The sequence below is a fragment of the Asterias rubens genome, chromosome 5 (assembly GCF_902459465.1).
Source record: "Asterias rubens chromosome 5, eAstRub1.3, whole genome shotgun sequence".
Taxonomy (NCBI): domain Eukaryota; kingdom Metazoa; phylum Echinodermata; class Asteroidea; order Forcipulatida; family Asteriidae; genus Asterias; species Asterias rubens.
In genome coordinates this window covers 8,056,579-8,081,451 of record NC_047066.1, presented here as the reverse complement: position 1 = coordinate 8,081,451, position 24,873 = coordinate 8,056,579, and the positions used below count along the sequence as shown (strand labels likewise).

General features: G+C 39.4%; 2 protein-coding genes across 2 annotated transcripts in view; both read right to left on the bottom strand.

Annotated features, from left to right (window-relative positions):
* Positions 1-454: 454 nt before the first annotated feature.
* On the bottom strand, positions 455-10,660 carry LOC117290337 (vacuolar protein sorting-associated protein 37B-like). The gene is made up of 6 exons (XM_033771674.1): positions 10,403-10,660; positions 7,526-8,094; positions 5,293-5,464; positions 4,629-4,711; positions 3,447-3,603; positions 455-3,321 (listed from the first exon to the last, which is right to left on the bottom strand). Exons 2-6 carry the CDS (start codon positions 8,045-8,047, stop codon positions 3,101-3,103), a joined length of 1,155 nt encoding a protein of 384 aa, XP_033627565.1. The 5' UTR covers positions 8,048-8,094; positions 10,403-10,660; the 3' UTR covers positions 455-3,100.
* Positions 10,661-14,174: 3,514 nt separating this feature from the next.
* LOC117290509 (transmembrane protein 132E-like) overlaps positions 14,175-24,873 on the bottom strand; it is a 50,555-nt gene continuing 39,856 nt past the window's right edge. The window contains exons 5-10 of the mRNA XM_033771930.1: positions 20,901-21,044; positions 19,841-20,043; positions 19,396-19,577; positions 18,081-18,241; positions 17,031-17,231; positions 14,175-16,610 (exon numbers count right to left, since the gene is read on the bottom strand). Of these exons, the coding sequence (XP_033627821.1) occupies positions 15,180-16,610; positions 17,031-17,231; positions 18,081-18,241; positions 19,396-19,577; positions 19,841-20,043; positions 20,901-21,044 (2,322 nt within the window). The 3' untranslated portion in view covers positions 14,175-15,179. The remainder of the gene's footprint in view (positions 16,611-17,030; positions 17,232-18,080; positions 18,242-19,395; positions 19,578-19,840; positions 20,044-20,900; positions 21,045-24,873) is intronic.

Sequence of the window (24,873 nt, the reverse complement as noted above, 5' to 3'; positions counted from 1 at the left end):
AATGTCTGTTGGAATTCTATGTTTAAAATGTAGAAAACAATACTAACCAACATTGCATATTTAAATGATGAATAAAAATAAGCCGATGTTCAAGAAATTGCTTTGGTGTGATTGTGTAGGTTTATGACACATTAAAAAAAAGTTTTAACATTGCAAAGTTGCAATCTGCAATTCTCTGGTATTAAAAATTGGCAAAATATAATACAAATAGTAATGGAGGTACATACTACACGCATGAAACTAACAATGCCCACAGAACCCTCCGCTTTGTCCAAGGGGGGTTGGGCTATTTCCCGGAAAATATCTTTTTGCTGCTTAAACTGATCGTTCTCTGGCAGTAACAGTGCCTCACCTGCCGTTAGTGTCACCAAACTCTTCCTAACTTAGGATTAATTTTGGGACTAAGGACGAGTCCCAGCCATGCACTGTAACATGTAATTCCTAAGATTAATCCTAAGTTAGGACTAGTTACTCGTCCTAACTCGAGATAGGATTAATCCCAGGGTTTCGTGAAATCGGCTGCAGGTCACAGATCCATGCCACTCCAGAGAGGGATGTGTGCACATGGAGTTCACTGAGCTTCTTCCATGATGGTGCAAAACTTTATCGACCCCACACGATATGAGTTTTGAGGCATTGCAGGGTGAGGTATCATTGTATATTCAGACAGTCTCCTGATGATGACTAGAGCAGGCTGAGACGAATTAAAAATTCACTCCACGGCATGAGGTTAATAACGTGAATTACCCTCAATCCACTATAAAAGCGAAAGTAGTAATTCGGCCAATTCACTACCTCCTACCTCATCTGGTAGTACTTAATAAGCAGGACAGTTCTTTTTCAGAACTAAGTAGTCCCCTGACATGCCTGAACTCTGAAATTCTTCTCTACAGCATTTAGAATAAATAGAAAGACAAGTTCTCAAGAACAAATCTACACAGCAAAGTAGATTACATGTGGTGTTACCGCAAACTTAACTGAATATACATGTACATTGACACATGAAGCTGTTACATGCCTGGCTTGTGGTTTCGTGAAAAGAACAATGGACAAGGCTGCTAAATTATCTAAATTATTGGCTGACATGTGAATATTTTGACTCTAGAGCATGTAGAAGCTATACAATATGATACATGAGTAATGAATGGCAGTTAGTAATTACATGTAGTACAGTACGAGCAAAGCCAACCAGTAAGGAATAATATTCATGCAGGACCAAGCTGGGGTTAAAACTGACATGCACGTAGAAAAAACAAGAGACCTTGTACACATGACAATGCGTGCTAAAAAAAGTGACGCTTTTCCACAGCAAAACAGCCGAACTCGAAGAATTACATTTTGAGAAAGGAAGTACAGAGATAAGCTGTTTGCCATAAAAACAGAATGATAGTGTAAAAAGAGGCTGAGATCGGAGGACAGGTTATATTCATATCCGTACATAGTAGCTTCCAAAAATGATTTCATAAGAAACAGACATTTTTGAGTTGGGACGTTTGCGCATGATCAAAGGAAGACCTTTCATTGGCTGATAATAGTTTGTAGGGCAAAACTACAGACATGTTTTGTATTATTTGGTCTAATTGTTGAGAATGGCCAATATATCAAATTAGGTCAACAGTTGCCACAAGTTAATCATAAGGTGCCATGCAACGAACAAAACAATTTTATTTGACTTGCCGTTCAGTGATTTTTGCAATAGACTCTCAGAATAATCAGTTTCTAGCACGAGATGGCTGAGAGCTATGAGCTAAGGGTAAAGTTACTGCACCAGCAAGATGCTGAAAGTCAGGGAAACTTTGTGCTTGAGGCAATTGCAATGATATATCAACAAGATAATGCTTTATATGATTGCACTGTCATTCAAACAAAGGCTGAATACTCGTTACCATTGGAACCTCAACTCCAATTGAGGGGATATAAATAGTCAGATGAAGGTTACCAGCCAAACTACCATGTCACATGTACAGTTTGTGACAGGTACCCTGCTCATTTCTGCTAAGCAAAATATTGTCAGGCAATATTTTCTTCTTAAGCAGCTTTATGAAATTGGGGCCTAATTGAGGAGCTAGCAGCAATTAAAAATTTACAACTTTCTATCCAAAATATTTGTTAAAAAACAAGCGTTTACATTCAGACTGGAAAACATGCCTTTGCACAGTTTGTTTAACAAAGAGGTACATTGCAGGGAGAAAACAACAGATATAATCCGATACCAAACTTCTTTTATAACATGAAACGTTGAGTTGAAACCAACGGTTCTTTTCAGAACCAGCCCAACTTAATTTGAGATTATCATTACATGGTGTTACCGCAAACCTTACTATAACCTGAAATGTATTATCTTGACATGTAGTTTCAGATTCCACAGTGCAAGACAAGAAGAAGACGCCAGTAATATTACAAATATTTTTTGCAGGAAGGAATTTTACAAAAAATTTTCATTCAGCCATATTTCTAACAAGATTTATCCCTGGTCTTTGGTTATACAGTTGAATTTGTCAGCGGAGTTGTGATTCAACTTGAACTTTCTCTGTTAGTTTTTTTCTTCAATGCCACTTTACAAAACCCATTAATTTGAATCATTTTGCCATAGACTTAAGAAACCTCTTCATTATCTTTGGCTTTACTCTCTCATGGGTGCTTTAAAGCCCCAACAAAACGACCGTGTGGCACCCAAAGCGGGTACCCAGATGACATTCTGGACGACTGAATGTAGTAAAGATACAGCACTGACAGTACATGTACCCATTGGTAACCCACATGGTACCCATTTCTAGATCTCCATGACAGACAGTTGGTGCATAGGGCACCCAATCGGCACCCAGAGCAAGACACCCGAAAACAACATACAACATTTGAAATGCAGCTAGTTGACACCATAAAGGGTACCCAGTTGGCACCCAGATGGCGTTCTCATGGTACCCAATATGGGTTGCAAGGTGAGCACAGCATGTACCCAGTTGACATATAATACATGTCGAGGCGATAGCCATTTAGCACATAGAGTCTACCAAAGGGCCCTCAAAAGTACCCAGATGGCCTTTCACGGGTTCTCCTCTTAAAATAGTACCCAGTTTTACCCCATGGTTCAAGGAGAGCTTTACTGTTGGTATGGTCCTAATGTTGGCATCCTTTGTGCCCCTGGTCCATACTGAGGTCCCCCATATGGGTATGGTACCGGCGCCCTCGGTGCTGATCTCTGGGGATGGTACCCGTACGGCTGGGTACCTTGGGGTGCGTAAGGCTGGTTACCTTGGGGTGCATATTGCTGGTGATGTGAGGCTGGGTATGGGGGCATTGCTGAATTTGGCGTGGCTCCACCTGGAAAACAAAAAAACAATATTGAATTTTGTAAACATGTGATGACACAGGTCACATCGTCTATACCAATAAGATTTTTAAAAATGCAAAAAAAAGGAAGAATAGAAGAAACTTGTTTTACATACTTTGAGGAGCTGATTGCTGCTGCTGTCTCTTAGTCAATATCTCCTGCATCTTTTCTGACTTGATGTGTCTTAAGTGAGCTGTTTGTCTCTTTGGCATAAACTTCTCAAGGAAGTCGTCCACAGTGATGTCCCCCTTCAGGAATTCATCTGCAACTTCCTGGGTACAAAGGCAGGAATAGGGATTTGATGAGTGGTTCGTCATGATAAAAAAAAGCCTCTAGCCATCGGGCTAGCTCGATGGTTTAGCAGTAAGGCATCTGCTCTAGTTAGGCAAAGGTTGTGGGTTTGAAACTCATTTAAGTGATTTGCCTGTGGACTTTTTCACAGAACTTGGGAAACACAGTGGGAAAACACAGAGTAATTAAATATGCTATGTTAGATTTTTGGCCGATTTGACCCCAAAATTTTGATTTAAAATTCACTAGGTATTTTGATGGGGGTCGAGAAAGTTACAAGATTTCATTTGAGCCATTGCTCGAAAAAGTCCGCCAATTATTAGTAGCAGTGAAATAATATTCTCAAAATTAGTTTTTGCCGGGATCCTGACAATATATCACGTGACCAATTCTATGTGTTTAAGAAACGTTTTAAATTCTTGTCATGGTTCCTGACCATTAAAAGTAAAAGTTAAACTTTTTTTCGTTAGAGCGGGTGATACTCTTTGAAATACCATTCACTCAAAAAAATCTATTTTTTAATGTTTGGGGCCAAAAATCTGACATAGCATCTTTAAATTACAGAAATAAGCACTTAAAAAATTAATCTTAGATCGAAAAGAACGCTTTGTCAATTGTCATGTAGTACTACTCCTATTAAAAATATGTAGATTAATAAAGAGCTCAGTTTCCACTGATGAGTGCAAGAGGCACAACGCAGAGAAAACAAACTCATGAGTACAATTTAAAGTGTTCTGGGTTCTTTCACATGCACTAACAATGCTAATGGAACTACAGCTTATTGTCCCATTCTAAGGACATTGTATAGTATCTTGCTCAAGGACCAAGTACCACGATCAGGACTCAACACCCACACTCAGAAACATCATAGCTTGAGTCTAGTGCTCTCAACAACTCAGCCATGAACATGCCAATGGTGCAGTAGAATGGTTGGACGGTCAGGTTATAGGAAAACAATACCTAGTCTTAATTACCAGGAGAAATTGATATCACTGATGTCACTTACTTCTGAATCCTCTTCTGCACGTGCAGTGGCAGCTTGAAGCAAGGCTAGCGCAGTGTCCAAAGACGTCTGATCTTTTACTGATTCTGAGGATGACACAGAAAGTAATGAATAGTATTTTTAATCTAAACACTGCTGTTTGATTTATAAGCACTTACACAATATTGCAGAAAAAACATCCACTCTGTGCTATCTGAGTTTGCAATTAAAGTAGCAGATTGATCGATTGGTTGCTTGATTGAATTTATTCGGATAAAAACATGTCAAAAATACATACACAACAATGAGAGAAAAGACAATGATATGAGATAATCCAAAATACAACACTAGACAAAATCACAGCACAAAATTATCCAAAGATAACCCAATAAAGCCAATATATTAGGCTTATTTCCATTGGGGTCCTATACAAAGCTTTACACGCTTAAACATAAGTGGATTTCATATGATACATTGTAAGCAATTCTGCTTAAGCATTTTTAACTTGAATACACAGCTAGCAAAGAAAATTGCTGTTAACCCCATAAATAGAGAAAGGAAACATGTTTTTTGTGGTAAGCAGAGCCACGAAACTGGGCCATGGTCAAGGTGGTATATGACAAACTTATGCTACCGATGCTTAAAATTGTAACAATAAATTAAACATTGACGTCAACTGAAGTCGTACCTAATTTTGCCTTGCCGAGCATGTGTGACTCCCTGCATTTCTGCGCTTCCTGTAGACGTATGATATACTGAGACCGGCTTTCGGTGAGGCGGGGCTCCCTCGAGAGGTTAAAGTCTGCCAGGCTTTTGTTCTCAGCAATCGACATCTCCTTATCAAGTTTCTTTTGTTTCACCTGAAATATACAAGATATTCAAATAAGTTTTTTGATAACGACCAGAGCAAACTACATGTAGTTGTCCTGTTAAGAATACACCAACCAGCTCTTTTCACAGCCATTATTTCTTTCAAAAGATAGTGTGCCATAGCACCTTGTAAACCCTTATAAGGTGCTAAATAATTGGGTCACAGAATTCATCACTGCAGTAACCTATCTTTCTGAAAGTTTGTATATTCTCAGCGCCTTGAGTACCTTGTTTGGTAGACATGTGCGCTAATACATGTAAGACTTAGATATTATTATTATTATTATATTATTGTAACGAGGTGTGCCTGATAAGTACACAGTTTCACCTTTGAGCTGTATTTGGAACAAGCACTAAGAAAAGATTGATCTAATTTGTCTTATATGAGTAATACTTCAATACACAAAGTCAACAGAATTGAAAGATATTGATATATATCAAATGCAGTGAGGTATTTCTATTTGAAAATACAAGGCCACCAGACAGTCGTAAGTTATCTGGCCCGACAGACGCTAAAATCACTGGCCTTGGGCCTGCAGTCCAGTATTAATTTTGAGCCCTGACATTTTTGGTGTGTAACAATGTCTCAAAGGCTTATTTGAGTTCAGAAAACTGCAGTAACCATGTCAGATCGAAAACCAAAACCCAACCATGTTTGTTTGTGTGTTTGTAGTTTCTGTTGATTTGGTGTCAATATAAATCTAAGGCCTATGTACAGTCAGTTTTCTTTCTGGAAAAGTTATTTTCTGGAAGTATTCATGCAGTATAGAGTGAAGGCTGTGCAGCTAAAGACACTGGACACTATTGGTAATTGCCCAAAATAATTATTAGAATAGAAACTTACTTGTTAGCGATCAATGGAGAGATGTTGATTGTTTAAAACATTGTAAGAAACCGCTCCCTCTGAAGTATAACTTCGTTTTCGATAAAGAAGTTATTTCTCACTAAAATAATATTTGAATTTGATTTTGAGACCTCAGAATTTGAATTTGAGGTCTTGAATTCAAGCATCCGTAAACACGCAACTTCGTGTGACAAGGGTGTTTTTTCTTGTAGACCGATCCGACGCGCACCGGGCGCGCAAGTGTTTAGCACCGCGCGCCATTGCTGGGGTGTACATGTGCTCAGTTTTGTGCACAAAGACATTCATGAGGAAATCATGTTTCTTTTTACTCTTTATGGAAATTAAATGTTTTCCTCAACGAATAACACAATTTCCTTAACAGGACACCATGATATACCAATGTAGATCACTGACCACAAATATTTGCAAAAAAATATAAGCCGAATCATCTTGAAAAAGCTGCTTGTCTTAGGCGAGTTAGGGGTCAAAGACGCAGAAACTGCATAAATGTCGCTAAAATGCATTACATCGGCAAGGTATTTTGTCAGAATTTCAGTATTTTACTTTCTGCTTAATTTTAAAAACTTATCAAGAATGTAGTACGTTGTTATATCAAGCAGCCATATCAAGGAAATTTCATAGATTATCAAGGAAGACATTCAATTCCATAAAAAGTGAAAAGGAAAACGATTTTTTCATGTCTTTGAGCACAAAACTAGGCACAAAGACACCCCAGCAATGGCGCGCAGTGCATGCGCCTGGATCGGTCTATAGTATTATCTCGTAACTTCGATGACCAATTGAGTTCAAATTTACACAGGTTTGTTATTTTATGCATGTTGAGATACCCCAAGTGAGAAGACTGGTCTATTAAAATTACCGAAGGTGTCCATTTCACAAAGAGTTAAGGACTAGTCCTAACTTAGGACAAGTCCTAGGGGATATTAAAAACTTAAGACTTGTCCTAAGTGAGGATGAGTAACTTGAGATAAGACTAGTCTTAACTCTTTGTGAAATCCACTACTTTGTCTTTAAATGGTTTACTTTGGTTGTGCATTTCCCTGGAGAAGACTGGTGTTAGGTCATACGCACAGCTGGAACAATAAGAAACTAAGCAGCACTTTGAAATCAGGCCCCATGTAAGCTCACAAATTTGCTAAACACAGACAAATCTTGCTTTACTGGGCACATGAAAAGTGTACCGTACCTCCTCCAGGTTCTGAACCATCTCATTGACTTTGTCATCATCTTCAAGGAACCCTGTCAAATCTTCCGTGCTGAAGCTCATCAGCTCCACAAACCTCGGGTCTCCCATCTCCTGATCCGGCATCTGTGTCTGCGGTGTTGGGTCTGGCTGTGGTACATGCAACCGTGGCATGGGCACAGGCTGGGTGCCTGGCGGGGTGTAGGGCTGAGTGCCTGGCGGAGTGTAGGGCTGAGTGCCCGGAGTGAAGGCTGAGTACTGGGGTGGTTGAGAGGGTAGTGGTTGGGGCTGTTGTGGGGGCTGTTGAGTAGGCGGTTGCGGAGCTTTCTTAGGATGAGTCGGGAAAAGCGGCTGGGGCTGGGTGGATGGGGGTTGGTACTGCGGGGGTTGGGGTTGTTGCTGTTGGGCGTAGGGATTTGGAAACTGCTGCCGTGGTGGTGGGTAGGGTGGGTGTGGGCGTGGTTGTTGTTGTTGTTGCTGGTTGTTGCCGTTAAGCTGGTATGGATAGCTGTGGCTTGTGTACATTCTTCATGGAAGACGACCTCTGGAGGCCTCACTGACTAGAATGTCTACTGTAAAAGAAAATTGAGACAGAGTAGATTTACGAGAAAAAAAAAAACAATTGGGAAACATAATTAAAATCAAACACGTATTTATGTGATGTGTATGAGTACGATAACTGATGTAAATTGTTTCTTTCGGGACAATGAAGAACTTTAATGATGTTTTACTCCAACGGGATATTTTGTTCTTTTGATGTAGTGTACCCTTTCTTTGGACTATTACATATAGCCCCATCAAATAGTGTCAATACGCTAGAATCCCTCTGCTAGCACATACCATAGAGAGCAAGGAAGAGCGGTCGCACTAAATACCGACAACTCACGACCCCTCACGAACGAAAATATCTGCCATGTTGTCTTTCGACGTCGAAAGACAACATGGCGGATATTTCCGTTCGTTACTAAATTTGGGGTAAAAAACACTTTTTTTTACAGTTAAAAATACAAATTTTTTCAACAGTTTGAAGATGATTTAGATGCATATGACTCTTGTGCACATATTTAACGGTTGACTTATGTTCAAATGTTCTGTTAAAGTGCATTTAAAAATTGTTGTCGTGAGTTGTCGTGAGGGGTCGTGAGTTGTTGGTATTTAGTGCCACCCAGGAAGAGACATATCGGAAAAGTTTCCGTATGGCACCACCACTTTTTCATCCAATATGAAATAATATAGTATCTAATTAACCTCAATGAGATATCCATTTTTGTAAAAAAGAGTGACAAAGTGGTGGCGCCATACGGAAAGTTATCCGACATATCTACATACACATAGCGGAACGAACCTCAAAGTTCTAGGATTAATTGTCACTGACCCGGGCCCCCTGTACTATTGTCGTGTCGTATACAATTGACAGCAGTTTGTGTGAAAATACATAAAATAAGTATCTATTAATAAAATAACTCCTAAATAATATAAATATAACTTTTTGTTTTATAAAATTAACTGCCATAAGGTTTATCGCGAACAGCAAAATATCAAGAGAGGGCGCTGTTGAACCCACACAAAGGTATAGGCGTTGCGTGCGCGAGTCGTACAAACTGCATAGTAACCGCCCCATATTCCTTCCCACAATGCAGTGCGTTTCTGAATCGCGATAAACCTTATGACTGACACATGGTCATGGAATATCATGGAGTGTAGACTGTGTAGTGTATTTATTAACATTCAAATCAATTTCCTTTTCAAGTTATCTGTCACTTCTATTCTATATTGATGTATCCATAATCTATATCGTAGGAGGTCCCGTTTTCGAGGTGTCCCTAAAATCGTGGCAAATCTTTTACCTCTCTGTGCGCGGTGTAAACAGTCCCTAGATAAAAATTGTGTGGTCTTATTTGCCAAGCAAAGAGTCTCCTCTCCCTTGACCAAAACTTAGAAACACGTAAGGCTCCACTGGATATTTGCACTTGTAAATGCAAAAAGTTTGGTATTTTAGGCATTTCTACAAGTTACAAAAATATGTCATAATGTTGAGGCCATATAAAAATATTTGCCCACCGTAAAAGTTTCATCAAACACTATTTCAATTCACAATTCATGATGATCAAATCATGTGACTGAATATTTTGCTGAGCATTCTGGACAAAAAATACAGAGGCTTAAAGAAGCCATGTGCCTTACATCATTTTCTAATATTTTTGGAGATTTTTCTTTTAACCCTCTGATCAATATTATTATTAATATTAAAATTTTAACGATCAGCTTGTTGATTCAATTATCACTGTTTATTTGTATGCTTTATTATAAATTTTAAGAGAAAAAAAGGGGGAAAAATTAATAAAAATCAGATTTGAAAGCCAATGATTATTCACACTTTTTATTAAATTATTTATTTTTGTTATTTTTGGCAAATTACCATGGTAATTTTAAAATTTCATAAAAAAATATTGTGAATAAAACGAAGACAACTGCTGGCTATAGAGTCAAACACTGAGTCTCAAAGAACACTTGTAGTCACTGTAGATGTTTCTTCCATGTATGGCTTCACCGGGAAACCATGCTTTCTTGTTTGCCTTGAAAACAGGAAAAACTCAAAACAAACAGGGCCAGTTGAAGTCATCGAAGATCGGTGTGTAGTGTGAACATTTCAATGTCCATCAAGTTTTAATATAATGTTTGCATACTTCATATTAACACAAAAGAAGGTAATTAGGGCATCGGTTGATATAAGGCATTATTATTTTTTCCCCAATTCAAAGAAAAAGGCATAATAGCGTGAAAACTGGTATGGGGAGGATACAAAGTATTAGTAAAACCTAGATATATATATATATTATTTAAAATGAATGGTTTAATTAATTAAAATTTGCCTCCTACCTTTTTGTGTTTTTGCAATGTCAGTGCATGCAGTGACACAAACAAAATTGAAAATGTAGACACACTTCTCTACGTTTTTTCAAAAATCTCCCCGGCCAAGACGAACTGCATATATCAAAACTTATCAAATTTGATCGTGCAAGAGAGTGTGCGTTATCATCACGACATTGTTCACAATGCCACGAAATTGTTAAATTCTGCCCGAAATTAAAAATAGAAATGACACGAATGACGAACGGAAACTAAACCATTTCTCATCTGACTGATTTCACGGTTCACTTCGCCCCCCCAGAGCAATATACGGCTCTGCTTCGCCCATGTAAATACTGCCCTCTATTTTTGTTGTTTCTAAAAATCATAACAATGTAGAACCTATGGGTTAAAAGGTTGAAAACTACAAATAGATAGTCTGGTACCCAAAAGGATTCCGCCGCTACGCTCTCTGTGCGCGATTTTTCTTTTTTCCCAGCACGGTAAAGGCCAAGATTTGCATACATTGCTCCCATTGGCTGATAGTCTTGGTTCAAGTTTCTCCTGGATTTGCCACAAGAGGGCGCGCTATCACCCCGACGCGCTTACAACCACACTTCAAAGGCCAGTGTTTTTCCCCTAAACTTTTTTTTGGAAAGTCTCAGAATTTCTTGCTCAATGGTCTCAGATATTCAGGCTATGTGAGAAGACTCTGATAGCTGGCCTTGCTCCGGTGATGAGGCCTAGATCAGGGGTGTGTTTAGCCTTTAATCAAGGCTCATGAACACCCTCAGATGTTTGCTGCTCGTGCTGGTCCTCTTTTTTTGTGTGTGATGTGATATCTTGGGTCGTGCTAGCCCTATACAGGGTTCTTTCTCTGTGTTAAGCGCTTTTGATCACCATTCTCCACTTACATGTAAGCGCTTAATTTCTGTGCTAAGCAGATAATGCCAACACAGAGTACGCACGTGCACAAACCAAAATTCCCCGCTGATTCGTGAAATACACCTGACGTTAGCAAAGAATTCCCTGCTTTCCCAAGCGTTGGTTCTTTGCTTACTAAGCAGCAAGACTGAAATTTGGCCCTGCTTGCTTGTCAAGCGTGACGAATTTCTGTCCTAGCTGTGTAAGCCCAGAATGCTAACATGAAGTATGCACGCGCAAGCCAAAATTCCCCGCTATCCCAGCTTTCCAAAGCGTTGATTCTTTGTTTACGGTAAGCAGCAAGCCATGAAATTGAGCCCTGCAATTGCAATAGTAATTTGCCAAAATAAACTGCCCGGGCGGAATAGTGGTACCCAACTCTTTTTCTTCAGTATGTCCTAAATAAACTGCCGTTGAAAATATGCTTGAATAACCTCAACCTAATGCATGCAGAATTATTTCTGCATTCAAAAACATTTGCCTTTTTGAGGTACCTGGCAGACGCGATAGGAGTGTACTGATCGCCTTGGTTGAATATAGACAAATTTACCCAAACCTTAGTGTTGAATTAATGTGTCCGCCATATCTCAAAATGACTTGTGTCCTTTCAGTCAAAAGCTACAGTCTTAGACAAGCTGAAAATAAGGATCCGAAAATACGAACACAAACACACATGCTCCTTTTGTTTTGTAACCTTCGTACTAGTTTCTGTTATTATTTTATTGGTGACACATTCCACAAAACATGTACAAACACAGCAGTGTTATTCAGTAACTTAAAACTACACAATGAATATTGTACAACAATAGACATGACATTGGTATGTGCTCAATAAAATAAAGTGGAGTTTTCATTATTACATTTAACATATTTTGGCCCAAAATTTAGGTGGCAAGAAAAACAAATTCTTCTTTTTTTAAGTGGATGATTTAGGTAACTGTTGTATATCAACAGCTATTTATCTACAAATTTGATTCAGCCATTTTTGTATGCAAATAAGACATGGGCAGGCCCATACAGAAGCTATAAACTACATTAGGGTACAATTCATCAACCATCAACTTAAAACCATCAACCAGAAAATGTTGCTGATTTTTGCCCAGCATAAAAGAGGAGAACCAGTCACATGCCTAATGTACATTTGCATGGTAATTTAGCTGGTAACCAATTTCTGCTAAGCAATATTTTGTTGTGTGCGTGCTTAACAACTGTTTATGCTTAAAACTACGGCTCTATGCAATAGACCGATCCACTAAGCTCCGCCCCATTGCGTGTTGACCAATCACAACGCAACGAAGGTCCGACAAACAAGGTCCGACATGCGTGCGCGTGTATCTTGGCGTGCGTGGTAGAGTTGTGCAGAAAGGCATTGGAGAGCCCCACGTGTTCTTGCTCACACGTGCGTCGTGGGCGGAGCCTACTGGATCGGTGTATTGTGGTTCCCTTTGGTTTACAATTTTAAGGTATTATACAGGAATGGTAGAGACGAAAAAACCCATTGTTTAATTTAGTCTGAAAGCTTACTACTTTTGAATTTCAGACTTTAAAAACAAATTTTTCTGTGAGATATTTCACTCTGAAATGAAGTGATTTCAGTTTGTTACAACCCAAATTAATGACAATGTGTTTACATGCTGAACATTGTGCATGTTTTCCCCTCTCTTTTCTCCTGACTCGCACAAGGAATTAAGCCTTAATTGTTTGTTATTTCATGTGTTGATAACACAATGCAATGAACAACGGCTGTCACTATTTTGTCAGCTCTACCAATCCTGTGTAAAACCGTGTAATCTCTCGTTGGGAGACTTTGAACTCTCTAGGTGGCAGCAGACTTTCCATGCAAAAATCCTATTGTTTGCGTAGTTCTGAGCATGCGCACATTTAAGACGGGGATAGATTTATCAGGCAAGTCTGCTGCAACCTAGTGTCCTAAAAGCCTTATTACCGACTAAAACCTTGGGAGACTAGAAAGCTGCTAGGATGGGTGGTTGAATTATTATCATAAAAGATTTGAAGTAAAATTTACTGGGCAATATTGGACCCTCCATTCAGCTGAGAAGAAAATAATATCACAAATCCATTTATACAAATAGTATGGATCTAGCATGCATAAAATGAATGTAAAAGTGCAATCATAATCCCAGTGGTACATAGGCTCGTGTCATGAAGGTTAAAGCCATTGGACACTTTCGGTAAACAGTAGTTTCCAAGTCCCACACTTCGTGTATCACAACTTATATATAAAATAACAAACCTGTGAAAATTTAGGCTCAATCGGTCATCGGAGTCGGGAGAAAATAACGAGAAAACCTGTGTGTTTAAAATAAATCCGAAATTCTTGCTGTCGAGAATATTGATAATGTTTTAATGTTTTCTCAAAAAGTAAGCATTTCATGGAACAATATTTCAAGAGAAGTCTTTCACCATTACCTTCTGTAAACCCTGTAAATTATTTGTAAATCTGTGAACTTTTTTCTTTTTCTGTACCGAAAGTGTATAATGGCTTTAAAGGGACACGTTGCCTTGGATCTGGCACTTTGGTGTATGAAGCATTTGAAACCGTTTATTATGAAATGCATACATGTAGTTAGAAATGTGTTTTAAAAGTAGAATGTAACGATCCACTTAGTATATGCACTGGATTAAAAAATACTCATCAAAATAGCGTGTTGTGTTAGTTCACCATGTAAAAAGGAGAACCTTGCAATTTTGAGGCATAATAGTTAGTGTGTATCATTATATTGACTATAGACCTTTCTGAAAAATCACACTCCAAGTTTTTGACAACTGGGGTTGGAAAACTATGGAAAGCCATAACTGTAAATCAAAAATAGATAAGAGGTATTTGATTTACTTGAAAGTTTGCAGAAAATGTTAACACGATTGAGTGTTTTACTAACATTCGGCCATCCTCGCCAACCAGTGCGGTTTGTTTATCGACAATGAAAAGGTCAATCATCATGGAAGATGTGAAAGAAGAATAAAACAATAGCACGAATGAAACATCTCAATGAAAAGGATGGTACAGCTTTGTTTAGGAAATGGAGCGAAATTTGTTTTCTCAGAAATGGGTGATGGGGGATTCATTCCACTAATCTGCGAAAGATGTTTTCATTAACCGGAAATAATATCTCTTATTTGAAACTATTACTTTTGGAGACACTATTTTGTAGCACCGTTTAAAACAATAACAAATAATTATTAATAAAGTAAAGACAAATCTCTTCTCCAGCCGAAAAATACCTTACTAAGTCTTTCCACTTATAAATTACAATTTACACGATAAAATTGATGCTTAAAAATATACAAATTGTTCTTGTGTCCTTCCTCGATTAAATTGGTTAAATTCTCATAATATATGGTTTCTTTGTATACTTTATTACACTTTTTACATCGTTTTGTTTTTGTTTTACCTTTATACAATAAATACAGACTATTTTTTAATACTGCTTCCACACAGTGCTTGACATATATCATTTCTTTAACAGAAACAAATTGTGTTTAAAACTTGCATTATTGTTGGGGAAGAATAATTTATCCTGGACAGAATAAAGCAAATATAAATAGAGGTCAAAGTTTTCCCCTTCTAAATTTTAACAAAATAGGTGGTATTTGGGATTAAAATTGCATTGCCTGCGATTCAAAATACTTCACAAGAACATTTCCCTTGTAAATTGAAAAGTGAATGGTGATGAATAACTAAAAATATTTCTTAAATTATTTTGTGGTGGTCATTTTCACTATGGACCCGATAGTTTACCCCTAAATAGTTAAAAACGTACACCTTTTGAAAAAAGTTGTGCTGGAAAATATTCTTCTGGTGCACATAATTGAAAAAATTAATAATAATAATAATTGTATAATCTTAAGAAGCATCTGAACATCAGCATGAGATCTGCTCCTCATCTGCTTGATCTAAAACGATCTCCAGATCGACATCGTCTTGAGATTTCGTACTACCCGTCGGCGATTCCAACTCGCCGGTAGTAATTGTTACTCTCAATTCAGAGTTCGAGTGTGTATCACTTGGTGTGTCGGGGTGTGTGTCACTGTGAGTGTCACCGGTAATGTCACAGCATGCCCCTGCGGTGGGGATATTGCTTGGCTCTGATTGGTGCTTCAAGGGTGTCCTTTCTGTACACTCTGACTCCTCCACCAATTCAATATCAATTTCTGACGAGCTGTTCTGGACGTTCTCATCAAAATGACACTCGCATTGGCACGGAAGAAACTCACTGGTCTCGTGACCCTCGGCAATGACACATGACACAGATTCCTCCGACTCGCCACTACAGGCGTGGTGACAATGGGGTCCCTCCTCATTGTTGTCGCTCCTCACCATGGCAACGCTCCTCCCCGCATCCTCTTGGCAACCTCCATCTTGCTCGTCTTCGATGCTGTGTCTCTCGATGCTGACTTCACTTTCGGTGCAAGTGTGCTCACCGCGGCTACAGCAGTCATCATGATTACTCTCATCGCGGAAATCCCTCATGGGGATTCTCTCCTCGGTAAAGTGAGGATGCGGCAAGGTCCGCCCGTCAAACTCCGTCCCGAAGAGCACCCAGTTCTGGGGGTAGGTGTTACCCATGGGAGCGGGTACCTTCTTGGAGTTACGGTACCGGGCCATGAAGAGGACACAGTTGACCATGAAAGCTAAGATGGCAATGCAGAAGATTCCCAAAACGATGTACATTCCAATCTCCAGAGGACTCAGAGATTCCTGTGAGTATGTCAAATGGTTGTTGGCGTCGTTGTCAAGGTCTTCATCGTAGGCGCCATAGTCAACGGCGGGGTTCTTCGGGAACATGTCACCGATGGGAATATCGATGGGGATGGAGATAATACCACCCTCTGGTTTGTTATTGCCGCCGCCACGGTGATGTGGCTTCTTCCTCTCAGGGTCGTAGTCGCCACGCACCACTCCATAGTCCACCGCCCCCACTTCGGGGGTCAAACCGATCCTCCCGATGAGTCCATCCCTACTGTCATCCATCCCTACTTCGTCCATGCCGTTCGGCCACCACGGTTCAGGTTTCTCGGCGAAGGACACATTGACCGGGATGACGTCAAATGAGATGGCGCTGTTGCGTTTACGGCGCTGACACTCCAGAGGGAGTGCTACCTCCAACATGAGAGTCGTAGAGCCCTCTTTGACGGCGATTACAGCAGGGTGGTGAGGGGTAGAGCCCGGGCTCTCAGCAACTATCTCTGGGTTGAGGGTGGTGATGACTGCCTCAAAGTCCTTTGGGTTGATGTCCTGAAGGGCGACTTCAGTGCCGTCGTCAAATTCCAGCCTTGCATCCATGATGGCTTCCTATACATGAAAAGACAAAAGTAATATGAATGAAGTAGAAATAATATATTAGCATAAAAACTTACTTGGTAATGAGCAATGTAGAGAGCTGTTGATAGTGTAAAACATTGTGAGAAATGGCTCCCTCTGAAGTAATGCAGTTTTTGAGAAAAATGGTATTTTCTCACTCAAATATTAAAAGACTTCGAGGCTGAAACCTTTTATTTCACAACTGAAAACCCACAAATTTGTGCAACAAGGGTGTTTTTTCTTTCACTAATTTCTTGTAACTTTGATGACCAATTAAGGCTAGATTGTCACAGATTTGTTTTGCATTTGTTTGGATATACTAAGTGAGAATACTGGTCTTTGACAATTACCAAAGTGCCTTTAACTGTGGCAGTTGTCAAATACTTAAAACCAAGCGAGTAAATCACACACCTGGAACTGAGCAAACAGCACCCTGCGAGATGTGACCCTGGTCAAGCTCCTGTCTCTCCCACCATCCTCTGGACCAAGCGGTACTGCCTCCAAGGTCAGCCCGGATACCAGACTAACATGGAGCTCGATCACCTCCGCCTTGTTGGCCGACACGGTGATGTTTGATTCGCCGAGAATCTTTTGGCCATCTGGACTGACAACCTGGGAGGATAGATAGAAATTTCATAATTAAAGGGAGGGTATACATTTGGTAATTACTCCAACAATTAATGGCCATAAAAACTTACTTGGTAAAAAACACAGTTAGAAGCGACACCCTTCAAAGTATATAGAGAAAGGGATATTTTTTACTCACAAAATTTGAATCTTAAAAAGTTTTTAGGCATGAAGCCTTTCTCAGTCTTGTGAAAGCACACAATTCTATGCAACGAGTGTTTTTTTTTTTTCATTCTTTTTGTGCAGGTTGATGTCCAATTGAGCCAAAATTCCCACAGGTTTATTATTAATACACTAATGTTGGGGCACACCAAGTTAGAACACTGGTCTTTGACACAAACCTGTGTCCTGCCTTTAAAGGGTCTATGTAACTTTTGTAGGACAAAAAACACAATGTCCACAGATTTACACTAAACTTCCACAGTTGGAAGATAATGATAGTAGAAAGCTTCCCTGAAAATATTACGTGCTGAGGTGCTGTAGTTTTGGGGAAATGAGTAAAACAATAACATGAAAATAATTTCCGTCTCATGAGACGAAAATTATTTTATTCATTTACAAACATATTTTCATGACATTGTTTTACTCATTTCTCAAAAACTACAGCACCTCAGTAAGTAATACTTGAAGGGAAGCTTTCCACTATAATTATCTTAAAACCCTGTAAGTTTAATGTTAATCTATGGACATTTTGAAAAAGTAACCAACTCCTGCTCAAGTAAGTGTTTCTTTTCTGTGTTCAAACCCAAATTGTTTAAATACACCCAGTCAGTTTCCCTTGGTGGTTTAGTACATGATAAAAAATTTCTAATCAATTAAGTATGAAAGTCGAACCTGGATAAGTGTATCTCCGGTGGTAAGACCAGTGACCCTGGTCCCCTCAACAAGGACGACTGAGGGGTCAAGGGCTCGGAGTTGGCTCTTGGTGTGATGGGTGACATGGTGGCGGATATCATCTCCATAAAGATACTGTCTGCGGCCTGTCACACGTGGAACTGTGGACCAATAAAAAAATAGTATTTTAGTCAGGCTTGTGATTTGACATTAAAGGCACACGTTGCCTTGAATCGGTCGAGTTGGTCTTTGAAAAGCGTTCTGTAACCATTTGTTATAAAATCAATATGGTTAGAAAGATGTTGTATTAAAAGTAGAATACAATGATCTACACAAATTGCATGGTTTTCGTTTTATCTCGTCGACTAACACGGTCGGCCATTTATGGGAGTCAAAAATTTGACTCCCATAAATGGGCCGATCGTGTTAGTTCGCGACTTAAAATGAAAACCAAGCAATTTTGAGTGATACTTGTGTGGATCATTATATTTTACTTTTAAAACATCTTTCTAACCATATACATTTCATAACAAACGGTTTCAAACGCTTTTTATAGACCAACTCCTCCGATCCAAGGCAACATGTTCCTTTAAGAATGAATACACATGAAAGAATTGTGATGACAGCGGAGCTCCGCCATGCTGAAATTCTTGATCGAGTTTACAGCGTTCAAACAAAAGAGAAACATGTGCGATAAAAATAAACCCTGTCAGGAAATTAAAAACAAAAAACAAACAAACTATGGACCAAGAAAGAAACAAAGCTTTACATTATTATACCGTAAAATAGTGCTTTTGTTCATCATCATTGGTTTCCTACATGTTATCATTTGATAAAAATAAAACCTACGCATTGTGCAGCTTTTTGTGAACTGTGCATCTGGCAGCATGCCATCCTTGGCTTCATAGAGCGAACCAGTATAGCCCCTCACTATATTGACCCAATTCACCTGACGTCATCATCAGAATTATCTTGGATGCCCCAAACTGGTGGGCAATGTCAATGTGCGTCATTCAGTGAAGTGCGCATTTAGGCGACACCTCATTTACACATAAACCTATTGCCCACCAACCATGGTGAGCGTGGACAGTCGCCGCATGTCACAGGCGTGCAAGCTTTAGCACATGTACCAACAAAGACGTTAACTTTAGCACGTTCATATATCGCGCAATTAGATTTTGCCATTCAGCGGTTCTTGCAATTATTGTGGCATGTAAAAATAGAGAGATAACAAAGACCACCATCTAATGTATGCCTTCGCAGTTCGTGCTCGGTTAATAATAATAAAAAAGTAAATCAATTTCTCCGTCTTTACCTGTATTGGCTTGCGGAGCGTAAAACCTTGTATAGATATTCACTTTGGACTGTTGATGCCTCAGCTGGCATTTGCCCTTGGTCATGTGATCCCTCCCATTGTCGATCTCTAGATCACCCCTCCCAAGTAGGCCCAGAGTCTCCGCCCCCAAACTAAGGGCTTGCTGAGAGTCTCGTCTTGACCTGAAATCATATCAAGTGAAAACTCGGTAAATAATAATGCAATGTGTTGACATTACTAATAATAATAATAACAAGAAGTACTAAATCATAAACTTGTTGGTACAACCATGTATAGAGTATCTCTTTTGAGGGTTGTACCAGGTCAAAATCTGAGCAACCTTGAATGTTTTTTTTTCACAATTTCCAGAGAGCAGGCAGATGAATATAAAAAGCAATTCTTTAGCTTTTCTTAAAACTGCAACTTTAAAATGCCCAAACCTCACCTCTCCTTTGGCACTGGTATCTTCCATCCTCTGATCTGGCTCAGTTTGGGGTCAGACAGTACAACCTCTAAGGGTAGTTCAGGGTACCAGACATTGAACTCTCTATACACCTCTCTCCCAGCAAACGACACCAGGATTTTCTTGCCAAGTGCGCCGCTCGTTTCACTTCCGTCGACGTAGACGGCGCTGCAGTCTTGTTTCACCTGGGTGGCAAAACACAGGATACGTAAATAATTAGTTTGTTCAACTTTCATGATTAATAGAGTGAACGTTCACGGCTTGCCCATCAAACAAACAGGGTCCATGGTTTATAAAGCTGTTATAAGCAGAAAATACTGCTTGAAATTTTTTTTCCTGAGCAAAAATTGAGTTGGGCACCAATCACAAAAATGTAAACTTAATAGAATTTTGGCTGGTATCCTGTTTCTGTTAAGCAATACTTTTCTATGCTTAGCAAATAGCAAATTTCTGTGCTTACATGTTTTATTAAATTTGGCCCAGGAAAATAAACCATGATTCAACAATGCTTTTAATCAACGGTGGACCCAGTTCAATTATTATTATATGCAAACCATCAAGAAAGAACAGTACCTTTGTTTACTTAAAAACAGAAACAAAAATTGTATTCAATAAATCTTGCCAAGAGAGGGCAGTATATGAGCATCCTTGTAAAGTTGTAGACTACCAACTGCAGTTTGTATGAAAAAAAAGAGCCAAGTGCGAAATTATTGACGTCAAGTTTGGGTCATTCTGTCATACAAAGACTAATTCCAAAATATGTCAGTGAGTGTCACTCCGACAAACGCCCATTTAAGTGCCATTCACACAACAGAAACTTAACTGGGTGCCCTTGCTTTATTTTAGCATGGTAGCAAAATGTAGCAATGTTTGAAAATATTTTGCAAAAGAACTTGGACAGTAGAAATAATCGTTGTCCTTTCACACGAGGAACATTTTTTAAAATTTTACAACCACGCTACAATTTAGCAAGGGACCCTTGCTAAAGTGCTCTCATGTGAAAGGGGCTTTAGTGCGCCCCTTTTCCACCCTAACCCATTACCTTGAGTATCTCAGGATCCAAGCTGGTACACTGAGCCGACGCCGTTATGTTGTGCACCTGGCCCGAGCGTGTAACCGTGATGACGCTAATGGGAACCGAGACCCTCTGCCCGTTCAGGACGGCTGTGTTGACAATATCATCCGCCTGAGTTGAAGAAAAAGGAGGAAGTGTGTTGTTAGCTGTGGGGGTCGTCTCACATAATTATCTTACGCACTACGACATGTGCTGTGATGATTGACGAAAGAGGATATTATGAATTTGGGACACATCAATTGCAATAAAACGGAAGCTGTGTGAAGAAAATCTTAAAGAATGCTTCAAAAAATTAATCTATTAAATACGCAATGTGTCTTGTATTTGGGAACATCAATTGCAATGAAACGGAAGCTGTGTGAAGAAAATCTTAAAGAATGCTTAACAAAATTAAACTATTAAATACGCAATGTGTCTTGTGTTTTGTGTTTTGGAAAATCAATTGAAATAAACTGGAAGCTTTGTGAAGAAAATCTTAAAGAATGCTTAAGAAAAATTATCTATTAAATACGCATTGTGTCTTGTGTTTGGGAAAATCAATTGGAATAAGACGGAAGCTGTGTGAAGAACATCTTTAAAGAAAACTTTTAAAAATTAATCTATTACAAACGCAATGTGTCTTGTATTTGGGAAACAATAATTAGAGAAAAAACCCAGACGCTGTGTGAGGATCTTTTAAGAATGCTTGACAACGTAATGTGTCTACACAAGAATTTCTTACTCTGGGTTGCAGTCAGAGAGTAGGAAGTAAATACAGACTTCCTATTCCAAGTAAATCTCCACTAGATCCACTGTAAAATCTTGTATTTCAGCACTTTCATTAGACTAGGGGTCCATTTCACAAAGCACTTCCATTTCACAAAGCACTAACGTTATCGTTTTCGCTGCAGTGTGACTTGGTTTTTTCTTTCATTATTATCTCGCAACTTCGATGACCGATTGAGCTCAAATTTTCACATGTTTTTTATTTTTTGCATATGTTGAGATACACCAACTCAAACTGTGAAGGCTAGTCTTTGACAATTACCAATAGTGTCCACAGCCTTTAAGCAGCTCCATGAACAAACAAGGCACTGGATCCAGGCGACTCAACTTAATTAAAGTCAGTTAAATTGCGATGGCAATAGGCCTCCAACCATCTTGACAGTCAATAGACATACGCTATGATCTTCACAGTTCCTGTCTCCTTGATTGTGGTTTTCGCTGGGGAAAGGGGGGGGGGGAAGGTTTGGCAAAAGGAAACAAGGAAGTAGAAAGCTAACTAAAAGTCCGCCAAATGAGATGACAAATGTGTTGAGTGAGTCCTCAAAACAGGCAAGTAGTAAATGCGAGTGATGTGATGTCACATGCTGCAGTAGAGACGAAAGTGGCGCCTGCTGCTTAATCCATGGGAACAGAATCACTTACAGGTGTCTCTGATCTTTGCTTTATGCTTCAATTAGTTAAAAGAGGAACTACTTATAGGGGGATGAGATGAGGGTCATCAGGCAGCCATGGTCTTTGTCATGTAACATTGTTTACACAATTAGTATTATAATCCCCACCCCCCTCACACCCACCTACAAAGATTCTGCCTTTTTATTGGTTTCGAGCACTCCAGACGGTAAGTTTCAATTTCACTAAAAGGCTGTGCGAGCGTGATTTACATGATGTACACACAACAAACAATGTACTAAACCCAGAGCAACCAATGTGCTATACCCATAGAAACATTAGCTTATTTGTACCTTGTCGTCTAGGCACAATGGACCTTTATCAAGGTGTGGTCATCTTGATTTTACTGCATTCCAACTCATTGTAACCAAATTCATTGTAACGAAATAATAGTCTGGTGCCATGCGCAATGAATGTTTGCATTCATTACTGTTATTGAAAACAGGGAACATGACCAAGATGGTGAAAGCGTGATTAAGGTCTCTAGGATTTCAAACCCAGACAGGGAAAGAAACAACAAGGCACATCCTGACAACAACCCCCCCCCCCCCCTCCCCCCTCCTGTAAATGCATCTTGCTAATTGTCAAGTAACAACCAACACACACAAACCAAATCAATTTTTTTCACAAACTCATGCCCACCTGTTTCACCACATTTATCACAGGTAACTTGTCCTTTCACGGTTTGAACGCGGTAAAAAAAAAATTATCCTCCCTTTAAAAGCAGAGGTGCTTCCAAAAACAGGTTGACTCGACTTTCCAGACACTCTGTCTCCATTTACGGGATCCGCCCAAAGGTAAACTCATCCAACCAATTACGATGACAACACCTGAGGGCAGGTGCGGACTACCTCTGGCTCCAGGTAGGATTACTAGAGGGCACATGAGCCCCTCAGATTATTAGGGTTTTTTTTACGTCAAGGTGCTGAATAAAGTAAAGTATCTGTGGTTTGGTGATGGGCTTGAAGTTTGGCAGGGGGGGGGGTAGGTAAACAATTATGAGTAACTAGACAGGTACTTTCAAGGTTACTGGTTACAACTTATTACTTATGCTTCTTGTGTCATGTACATCAAGTGCTATTAAAAGTGTTATGACAGTACCTTTGGGAAAAGTGCTGACTGGTACTGCGATGATGGGATTTTTATCATAAGTTACTGGAATATACTTTCTTCTTTTGTGTGTGGGGATGTCTACCCATTCAAAACCGAGGACTTTAACAGAAGGGATCCGAGCGTTTATCAGAGCGAGGCATCCTCGCTTCACTTTTGTGTACAAAAACCAATTGGGACGCCACTAAAAACAATGGTAGAACAAAGAGGATCCTCGATTGATAATTTAGACCCATGTATAATATACAGGCACTTGCCATGTACTTCATGTTTGTATTAAGGGCTATGCTGTTTTCCTTAGTATAGAAAAGGACGCCTCTGTAAGGGAAACTTCACAGGGAACATTTCAAGAGACACCAAGGCAACAACCAGGAGCATGGAGGCATTGCCTGTCTCTGTTCATGCCTTATTGTGACTTCTGTTTCAGGACATAATGCATTTTCCGAAACCTTTACTCAAGACATTATGAGCTCATGCAGGAGCACATCCTTTTAAAAAAAACCTCTGAGCGAGAGGGAAGAAAAAAACAAACATATTTTAATTATCTTGAAACAAGTGTTGATCTTTTTTAACAATGTGACTCAACAAGCATTCAGGGAAAACAATGACGATACAAATGCGCGAAAACAAGATGGCCGCCGCACCATGATGAAGCACTACTACCGTGAGGATCCTCCACGCTATCTTGTCCTGCTTAATGCATATCCCTGACCTCTATGACTAAATCAAAACTGATGCCAGAGCTCCTGGATATGTGGGGATACTGGCGGTTTAAAGGCACTGAACACTGTTAGTCATTACTCAAAACATTACTCATTAGCAGAAAAACTTACTTGGTAACAAGCAATGGAGTGCTGTTGATATAATATAAAACATTGTAAGAACTCCCTCTGAAGTAACCTAGTTTTTGAGAAACAGGTCATTTCTCACTCAAATCGGAGTGAAGCATTTTTTAGGCATCTGAAAGCACACAAAGTTGCGCAACAAGGGCGTATTTTCTTTCATTGTTCTCTTGCAACTTCGATGACCAATTGAGCCCAAATTTTCACAGATTTTATGCATATGTTGAGATACACCAAATGAGAACACTAGTCTTTGACAATAGTGTCCAGTGCCTTTAAGGTAAAAAAAAACGCGAGTGAGCGAGTACAACATGTGTCTTGATTGTAAATTGTTCGCTGTAATTAACTTCCTCAGGCTGTAGGTCCCTTGGTATGACAGTTAGAAACAGAGCCCAGGAAGAAAATAGGACGTTAACTAACAACCTGTTTTTGAAATAATTAGATTCTTGCATGGACAGTTTTGCTGGTGTTAAGTACGTGCTATACAATTAATCAGAGATCTTGTACAGTTTGAATAACGTCCTGTGCTCGAGATGACCGATGATTTTAAAAAA